The 10597-nt window shown below is 31.8% G+C and overlaps 1 protein-coding gene across 1 annotated transcript; it reads left to right on the forward strand.

Moving 5' to 3' along the window:
* Positions 1-2715: 2715 nt before the first annotated feature.
* On the forward strand, positions 2716-6600 carry LOC132756667 (kyphoscoliosis peptidase-like). Its single transcript, XM_060747799.1, has 5 exons — positions 2716-2820; positions 3438-3551; positions 3835-3947; positions 4350-4469; positions 4891-6600. The coding sequence occupies exons 1-5, from the start codon at positions 2716-2718 to the stop codon at positions 5837-5839; spliced, it is 1401 nt and encodes a 466-aa protein (XP_060603782.1). The 3' UTR covers positions 5840-6600.
* The last annotated feature ends 3997 nt before the right edge of the window (positions 6601-10597 follow it).

Consider the following 10597-nt stretch of genomic DNA (forward strand, 5'->3'; position numbering starts at 1 on the left):
TAAATTAATTTCTTCTTCACTCTGTTATGCTAAGCATAAATAAATTTGAATCACTAATTCTTTTACTCCATATTTCTTTATACGTTAATGATAATGCATGTGTTTTTACGTAAACATGATTTATATGTTACATAGTGCGTTGCATATAAATATCGTGTTATCATAGATATTCATTATACTAACTTAATGCTCAACAATTTTGGTAACAAATATTTATTTATTTGACATTTATAAATGAACAGCAAAGAAATAATAAAATGTCTAAACATGTTATTTTACGTTTTAACTTACTTATTTAAGAAGAAAAACAAAGAGCCGGAATTATCTACTCACGGGCGTTAAAAATATCCTTTTTACGTACCTCTTCCAGGGCCTGTCAAAATTACCTGTTATGTTTCTAAATATAACTTTTATGGTGATACCGGAAAATCGAAGAGCTGAAGTTTATTTTGGTGCAAGATTCATCAGAATACGTAAACAAATAAATGAAATATGCCCCCAAAACACTGATTTTCGGCCGAGTTTATCTCCCAAACCAGTATCGATTATAGCTTTTGTGGGATTAAAACGTTCACGCAGGCGTAGAGTTATAAATGAAGTTTGAAGAAGTAAAAATGCGCACTTGTCACATTAAAAATATTTCAAGTTATTTCACACATAAAAACAATATTAGTATTTAGTACGGGTCATTGCGGCAATGGAGTACCTTTATTTTGTAAAATAGTAAGTGAATATCGTACAAAAAAAACCCCGGAAACATAATATCGACTAGCATTACACGTTACTTCTATTCAGCTCACCCATATCAATTTTAATCAATACAAATAAAAGTATATCTTATCGATAGATTGATGTGTTAATTATAAACAATTACGTTTATAAAACAATTGCAGTTTGCTTTCAAAATTATACATAAATTGAAGTTCATGATTGTTTATTTACCATTTTCATAGTAATATTCATTTGATTTCGCGTTGTTTACTCGACACGAGAGTGAGGAAAATTTTAATCAACAGGAAAAAACTTGAGCCTGTGATTGAATATACTTGTGAACTTTTGAAGTGATGAATAACCATGTAAATTAAAATAATGCCTTGGAAAACATCATATAATACGATCGTTTTACAAAGATTTGGTCACTATCATTTGTAAGCTGTTTAATATATTACAGTTTGGCTTGTTCAAGATACGTATCCTCAAAGGAAAATTATTTATTCAAAAGGATAACTGCATCAATATAGTAAGCCTTTTAATGTAGTAACATTTAATTATCAAACATATTAATTTTATTAATTGTCTTCAGCCAAAGCTACGAAACCTTAACAGTTTATTTAGATTCCTATTTACTGTTTATATGGAATTGATCCGTAGTTTTGTAGATGGTTTTTCTATATCACCTTTGGATCTCTTCAGCACATATGAAGCCCGACTTGAATTTTGACCTGCGATTCGTTTATTTTGAGTCAAATCACGATAAATGTTTTAATAAGGGTTTTGTTTGTATATTAAGCATAATTCGGTGATAAGATTTCGTAACAACTCTGTATTTTGAGTCTGTTAAGTGACATTTTCGTCATACGCATTGCATATTTTGGACACATCAGAACCTACGACGGAAAGAATATGTCGACAAAGACTGCATAAAAATCCAAAACAAAAATAGGAATACACAGAAAAAAGTCAGGAGGATAGAATTATATTCCGTTTTCTTATAAAAAGCTTTGATTGTACATAAATATTCAACAAGTTGAAAACTTACCCAGTAATTGACCTATTTTTTCTTTAACATATGAGCCGCGTCACGACAAAACCAACATAGTGTGTTTTCGACCAGCATGGATCCAGATCGGCCTGCGCATCCGCGCAATCTGATCAGGATCCATGCTGTTCGCTTACCAACCCTATTACAAGTAGAGAAACTGATAGCGAACAGCATGGATCCTGATCAGACTGCGAGGATGCACAGGCTGGTCGCAAACGCACTATGTTGGTTTTGTCGTGACGCGGCTCATATTATTTACCGATACTCAATTTTGATATCCACATGGGTTTCCAACCGTGTTTACTGTGTTGGTGCGACGTCAAACAAAATCAAGCCAAAAAACAATCTTGTTTGTGTCACTTCAATATGCTTTATCAACAAAAAATCAACAGTGTTTTTTTTTTGCATTTTAATAAAGATAAAGTTTTTCCAAGTACATTTCGTATATGACATAGGGCTTTTGGACTCTGAAAATTAAAAACGGGAATAGAAAGTGTACAATATGCATTTAATATGAATTCTTTTTTATTCGAAAAATAAGGGTTATTTTGACAAGACTTGTTCCAATAATATGACATTATTATAGATTGATGTATTGTATTGTATTGTGTGCAATAATGGACGTGGCGATAGCCGAGTCTGATATAGGATTTGCAGATGTCTACCAGTCCAATATGTCCAACCATGTTTAATGAAGTTTTTATTTGACACCACCATTTTTACAAAACTTTGTTACTTGAACTTACTTAATTACAAGATGGATTTGATATGGATTTTGGGATCTCTTAAAATGAAAACGAGGCTAAATGGGAATGTGATATGGATTTGATATGAACCTTTTGGACTCTAGAAATTTAAACGAAGCTATATGGGATGTGATATGGATTTAATATGAACCTTTTTCAACTCTGTAAATAAAAATGAGGCTATAAATGTTGTGATATAGATTTGATATGGATTTTTGGACTAAAAATGAAGACGAGGCTAAATTAATAAGATTGGATCCAATGATGAAATCTATTGGAATATCGCGTGGAACAAATTCTGATAATGCATTGGTAATACATGTATTTTGTAAGGTGTGAAGCAATGATTTATATTGCAACAACACCTTTTGCAAAATAATGCTTGAAATTGATATAAAACTTTTTTTTTAGTGCATGGATCCCTGTATTGTCCTCTATCACAACGTGGTACTAGAAATAATCCTTATGAGAGAATTTCGTAGTACAATGAGAGCAAGTATTTCCCGATGAAGGAAAAGCAAAGTTGTCACAATATGATGATTTTAAAGCGACATTTAGATTTCTTTCAATCAATTTATGTATTTTAAGAGAGATTATGAAACATTAGTATTATAAAACGGTGGATTTTCTTCTTACATCTGAAGGCATGCAGTGTTTAAGTTATTTCATCAGCTATATTTGTGTAAACACTTAATTCCTGAAAGAAACTTCCCCATTACGACATTGCATGAAAAATGCATACTGCATGTACTATACTTTGTAAAAATTGAGCTCCAATGTCAAGTCATAATAATACAATGGGGCAAAATGCATTCATGATCCTAACTGCATTGAAATTGAGTGGATGATTATCAATCCATGCTGAGAAGTAAATCTGGACTAAGAAGACAAATTTCAAATTTATATTTCCTATTCTTTTTCCACATCAGGTGATAGAGATGGGTTGCGGAAGTTCAAAGCCAGATATTGCCCCTGTTCAAAGCAAATGGCAAAATAACAAAGAAAGAAATGGATACTGGAAAATAGATGAGCATGCTAGGAAGGTTTGTTGTGTTAATGAATAAAATGTTATTGCAAAATAAATTAGTTAGATGTGTATAATTACAAATGGTTTCAAAACTTGTAATGTAAAATTTTACACTTTTTCTAGCATTTTCTTATTCAATTAGAAACATAAGATATTGATCACAAAACGGTAATATGTATTCGTTTGCGATGTAGTAGATAACCTCAAAGATGATGTTATTCAAAGTAGGGAAAATGGTTTCACAATAGTTTGCTATCATAACTGTATGATTTTTTTTAATTTCCTTTATACTTTTAAAGGCGCCTAAAGACATGCGGAATTCTCCAGACATAGTGACTTATTTCTCATCCGTTTCTAAAGATTCAAGAATGATTGTCCGAGGTTTTTATGTCTGGATTTCAGAAAACATAAGGTAAGCACTTAAAAAATCCGACATGTCAATTTTCATCTTAGTTTGTAATTATCATATCGAGGAAATTTTTTTTATATGCTGTCTGTAATCAAAAGAATACAAAAATGTATTTTCAGTTAAGATTGCTTAGTTAAATTCTATTAATATTCCATGGTAGAACAACACTTATTTTCCGCAAAACGTGTTCTTTATGGTACATATTGTGTAATAGGTTCCAAATGCCCCTTTGAGGCTTTTGCGTTATTTGTCAATGAATTATAAAGAATTATCACTGTAGAACCTTATCTTTTGTTGAATATTTGCATATCCTCCTTAATTAAAGAATTATAACTGTTTTTAAATCCTACATTATTGTTGAGTGTCTAATGGACTGTATCTTATGATGTCCCTATTCTTGAGCAGATATGATGTAGATGGGTATTTTGGAAGATCATCAAAGGCGCCATGTGATGGACAATCAGTGTTAACATGTGGAAAAAGTGTCTGTGCTGGTTATGCAAGAGCATTCGAGCTGTTGTGCAGGTTGGTTTTTTTTTTGGAAATAAGAAATGGATTTTTTTTGATTTTCTTAAATTCGAACTACATTACTATCATAGATACATGTAAAAATTAAGATATTGAAATTAAGAAAAGCATTAAGCTAAAGGGACGTTTAATTTGGCCGTGTGAACGAGCTAAAATGCTATTAGGATTTTCAAATTGAAGTAGAGGCACTTAAATTTATATATGCATTATTTTAGAAACTAACGTACGCTTTTTAGGTAAGCTTGCTAAAATAGAAGTCTTTAGCGTCTCTGGAAATAATTATTAGAACACAGTTAAAAATATGGAGAAGAAACCTTCAAGATAGCGATCTTAAAACAGTCTGTTATTCAATCATTCAGGAGTTGAACTAGTTATGGCTTTGAATTATTTTCATGTAGTTAAATTTTAACTTTGATAGGGACGCTGGGATTCCTGTTAAGAAGATATCTGGTTTCGCAAAAGGTTTCAGCTATTCTCCATCTGAACCAATTACATTTGAGCAAAAAACAAATCATGCCTGGAATGCTGTTCAACTTGAAGGAAAATGGCACCTTATAGATTGTACATGGGGAGCTGGCCACGTTGAAAGGGAAACAAAAGATTTCAAAAAAGTTTTCAATGAGTTCTACTTCCTTACAGATCCAAATGAATTTGTTTCTAATCATTTCCCATACATGGAAAACAACATCGAAGAAAGTCAGAAATGGCAATTGTTATCTAAACCTGTAAGTCTCGAAGAGTTTAGTAGTAACGTGAAGTATAGTCAACAAGCTTTTAAACTAGGTGTGCTGCCAGTCAGTCACAAAAAGGCATATTTTGAAATGGAGGATGAATTGCAGATGACATTCCATTGTACTGGAAATAAAGACATTTACATAAATTCAAGATTAATGTTTGAAGATGGACAAAATGTACAGAAGAATGCGACATTTTGTTATCAGGAAAATGGTGTATACAAAATTCTTGTTTATCCTCAAAAACCAGGATTGTATACATTGGACATATTTGGTAAACATTTGTTGGATACAACAAATGAAGGTAGTTCACATTTGATGGGATACAAATTCAACTGTACAAAAGTAACGGACAAAAATCATGAATATCCAAATGTTTATAAAAGAACTTTCGTTGATAAATGCTTGCTACATGAGCCTCTTATTGGTAGATTGCCTGCAAAAACTGAAATTCAGTTTCGCATCTCATCACCTTATTTGCAACACATTATGATAGACCATAAACATTTTGAGAAGAATGGAACAATGTTCACTGGCAAAATTACAACAGGTGATAAAGGGAATGAAGTAAATATATTTGGTAAAAAGACTGAACGCAAGTGGACCGCCTTGTTTTCTTTCTGCACAATTTGAATGTAGCGTTTTTAAGTACTACTGTCGGGACACTGTATATTCAACAGTGCCTTTTACTTGGATAAGTATATTTTAGTGGGTCTCGTACTGTATTAGTATCTTCAGTGAAAAATTACGAGTACTTTGAAACGTAAAAAGACGACCTTATAAAAACATTTCTTCATTGCATTTGAAAATGTATACTCTTTGATTGAGACCTAACACTCTTTAAAACATCAATAGCGTCATAGTTCCTTTATAAATTATATACATAACTATTTATATTCATGACAGATGAAGAAATTGTACATTTTTTAGGTTGATTCATTTTTTGTTTTTGTCTAACGGAATTTAAGTCATTCATCTTAGCCTGTCTGTTTCATAAAAGTAATCAGTATCAATTTTTTTAAATATGCAATTTGCTTACTCCGTTTGACTTTGAGAATGTACTTAACTATGATGGTGGGCAAATTGAAGTATTTTTGCTAATGTTGTGTGTGCGTGTGTGTAAACTATGTTGTGATGTTTCAAAACATCTGCGTTCAAATGATACTAAAATCATGTGTGTAGTGTACCGATTAAGAATGATATTCACATATAAGAAATCATAGCATGAGCAACTTCATGCAAAATATGGTTTCGTTAAAAGTGCTGAAATACGGGTTTACATAAAAGCTCGATGATAACTAGAAAATCTACTAAACATGTTTATAGTGATATTTTATTATTTCGAGGTAGATGAAGAAGTAACTGCCAAAAACATGCAAAAAGTCAAGCTTATTGTTGATAAAGATGAAAGACTATAACTTACTTTATCGTTAATTCTCATGTCACATCTATCAGCGGTAAATATTAAAAAAAAAAATAAACCGATAATCTGAAGATGGTACATATTAATGTATGTATTTGTTATAATAATTGTTGCATTTATTGATTCAAAAAGTCTGAAAACCTTACCGTTATATTATTTAATTAATTTACATGTGTAAGAGGCGGGATGATACTTTTAAATTATACATCTACGTGAATACAACATAATAATAATTATTTTTTATATGACTATTTATTAAATAATATATCATTGTGTTGAGACATTACAAAACTTAATAATAATAATAATAATAATAATAATAATAATAATAATAATAATAATAATAACAATAATAATAATAATAATAATAATTTATTGATGTCTCCATGCGCAAGTGCAACCGAAATGCGAAAATGTAATAAGGCGAAAATGTAACAATGCGAAAAAGAGAGAAAATGCGAAGATACGACAAATAGAATGCGAATATACGACAGATTTTATCTGTCGTATTTTCGCCATCTTTCTATCGTATTTTCGCTTTGTTGCTTTGCAAATCCGAAAAACCGGAAACACGAAGAGACGACAAAGTCCAACTTTGTCGTCCCTTCGTGTTTTTGTGTTTTCGTATAAACGCATTTGGAGTCGAAGAAACGAAAATACGACATGGCGTAAAACAGCCACCATAGTAACGGGATAACTTCTGTTAAATTATATAATATTAATTAAGGTGACGAATTCACGGTTTGGTAAACTCTCTCCAGATATGACAATAATATCAATATCTACCGAGGCGTTTTATTACATTCCACTTGTTATAAATCTGGTTGTTCTGAATTATAATAAAATGTTTTCATTTACTAAAAAAAGCCGCGAGAATTTTTGCAGTCAGTAATCAGTGTGATTTTGTGTCGAAATTGTAAAATGTCGCGGCTTATAGAAACTCTCAAGTTTTTCTGTCACATACGGAAACGTTAATTAAGGGGCGTACATTTAGTGCGATCATGAGGACTGAGGTTTCAGTCACACTTCTGTCGTAAGAGGTAGAATTTTACGAGGGAAACCGCGCCATTTTCTGGCTACATAGTAGACTAAGTTACGCAAACATATGCATACTTTAGATAGCCGATTGCGGCCATTATAATCCAAGATATAATTTTTGAGTCATGCATTTTAAAATGTCGAGTATGGGTATAAAGCCTCGAATTATGCCATGAAATGCCTCGGCTAAAATTGCTTTTACATGTCGCGATATTTTCTTATGAAACCGTTGTGTATGAACAAAAAATCGCGGCTATAATTTTTCCCCTCGACTTTTTGTATAATTTCTACAATACTTTTACGGATTTTTCTCTCACTACTTGAACGCGTCAACAGGATGCACGATACACGATTCCATAATAAATGTAAAGTCAAACCATGGACGTTACCGGTCAAAATGTTCCTACTGTAATAAGATATCGAGGTTTATACGTTCCCCAAGACATTTTGTACAATTTCGGAAGAAAATCTGACGGGTTTGTAAGTTACCCGCGACATTTTATGATAAAACGATACAATTTCTCGCCACCATAATATACGGATAATTAAAGCATTGTGTTTTCTGTTTGATTACTAAGCCTATATTGGAAGAAAATTTCAGTATAATGCTGTCATAAATAAATAAGTGAAAATATCTTTCTGTAGTATAAATAGGATTAATAAACAACAGAGAACCATTGATAGATCACTACTTAAACAACAATAGAGTTATCAAAAAACAATTGTTATTTTATTAACAAATATGTAGTAGTGAAATACTTATTTTAGTCCACTAATCTGATAAGTCATGTAAGAATCTATGCACAATAGAGTTTCTTTATATTCAATGAAATAACCCAATATTTATTTTCTTAAACATTAAATGACATGCCAATTAATAGTTATCAAAATACCAAAATTGTATCGGTATCTCAAACGAATAGTATACCAGTCTAACGTTGTAAATCATTCTTTGTAACAAATTTTACGTTCGGGGAATGATTTGGATTATATACAAGTAAGTAACATGATTGTCTGGCATATTTTAACGTAAGTCTCAGTGTTAAAGTGTTACATATAATGACGTGGAAAAAGTGGTGAGTGTATGTTGTAACTTTAATTTTTATTTAATTTCAATTCTGAAATACTCTGTGATTAGGATCCAAATGTAGGATACTACGTCATCACGCACCTGCGAAATGCTTCCATTCGGACTGTTTTGTTGTCGAATCGAAGATAAAAATTATTTTTTTATTCTAAGAAATCGCTAGATTATCAAAAATAGTGTAGCGCACCAAAGATTGGCTTTTATACTTGATATATATTTTTTATCAGTTTAAAGTTTTACTGTCTGGCTTAAGCCTGAAAACGGGATAGATATTGTTTGAGAGTCCGAGTGGGAGCATTTAGATAACAAAAACTTTATCCCGTGTTCAGTACTAAACTAGGCACTGACACTATAAACAGCTTTTAAAATCATAATAAGTACTAAAGCCAATCTTTGATGCGCTACATTATTGTTTTTGATATTCTAACGATTTCGTAGAATAAAAACATAATTATGTAACCTTCGAGGCGACGTTATGTTACTAAAAAGTCACTTTGCAGGTGTGCGATGACGTAGTATCCTACCATCGGAATACATAATTATAGCACATTGGTATTCAACGAGGCCAGACATGCTTAAATTCAATGGTTTTTACCGTCCAGAAGATTTCTTTTTGGGGCGAGTGCGCTGTCGTTGACTTTAAACCACTTATCTTTCACCGTTGTAGGTACGAACTGCGCAGGCGATTTCGGATTGTATATAAAGCTAGCTAACGGAACGTCGTTGGTTCTACGCAGCTGTCCGTTTGTCCCTGAAATAACGCACAGATGGGCACCTGAGGTCTTCCTCCATCAGTAAAGCAGGAAAATCGCCTTATAACCTATACCACGAGCTAGAAACTCATATGGATCTCAAAATTGAGCATTGGTAAAAAGTATATATGAATTTCCGCTGATCCAGATATGCACTATAACACTATATGTGACAAAGAAAAATGGATAATTATAGGGTAATTTTTCAACTTTTTAAACATTAATGTAAAATTCAAAATCTTTTTAAAGAAAATTGAAATGTGATGAGAGCTGCATTACTGGTACTGCCGAGATTCGCATGTACTGGTACTGATACTGAATTACTCTTACAAAATGTTGCTACTACTGGTACTGCATAACTGTCTTTAAAAATGGTACTGCTACTGGATTACAAGGGTAATGTAACGATTCGCCACACTAACGATTCGCCACATAACGATTCGACACGGAGTAATAACGATTCGCCACAGTTAAATAACGATTCGCCACGTGTTCAAATACGAACTTTTTCTCACCTGTTTTCAAAGCTGCATGCCTCCAGATGAATCCAACTATTTCAAGAGAAACAGTTCTATGATTTATAAGAACAATAAAAGATATATACTGTAATCAACGTGAACATTATTTTCTTTATTCACTTGACAATATTTAAATTTACTTATTAAAACATTTTTAAAATGTTCCTGAAAATTTGCATGAATTTGGAGTCGTGCTGCTTTCAAACGGTTGATGGAAAACTTTTTTTCCATTCTATATTTCCTTTGTTTATGCACGGAGTTGAATATGAGTATGCATATCTGTGGTTAATGACATAAATTAGTTATATCTAAAACAGCTTTTATTGAATAAAAACACATGAAAACCTAATATGTTATTACCAAAATTACATTACACATATTGTAGATAAGTTAAACTTCGTTATTTATGTAAACTGGAAAATTATACGAAAAACAGCTTTTATTGAATAAAGACACGTGATAACAAACCTATTTTATCTTAAAATATACATACACAGTGTAAATATGTAAACCTGGAAAAGAATACTATACTAAATCAGCTGTTATTTAATAGAAACACATAAAAACATATTT

This window comes from Ruditapes philippinarum, unplaced genomic scaffold, assembly GCF_026571515.1.
Source record: "Ruditapes philippinarum isolate M1 unplaced genomic scaffold, ASM2657151v2 ctg9390_1_1_1_1, whole genome shotgun sequence".
NCBI lineage: Eukaryota > Metazoa > Mollusca > Bivalvia > Venerida > Veneridae > Ruditapes > Ruditapes philippinarum.

Bases quoted from the DNA above. Each gene is read 5' to 3' on its own strand.
- LOC132756667 (XM_060747799.1), top strand. From the start codon at position 2,716: ATGGATTTTTGGACTAAAAATGAAGACGAGGCTAAATTAATAAGATTG. The intron at 2,821-3,437 runs GTAATACATGTA...TTTCCACATCAG, and splicing joins CAAATTCTGATAATGCATTG to GTGATAGAGATGGGTTGCGG. The intron at 4,470-4,890 runs GTTGGTTTTTTT...TAACTTTGATAG, and splicing joins GCATTCGAGCTGTTGTGCAG to GGACGCTGGGATTCCTGTTA.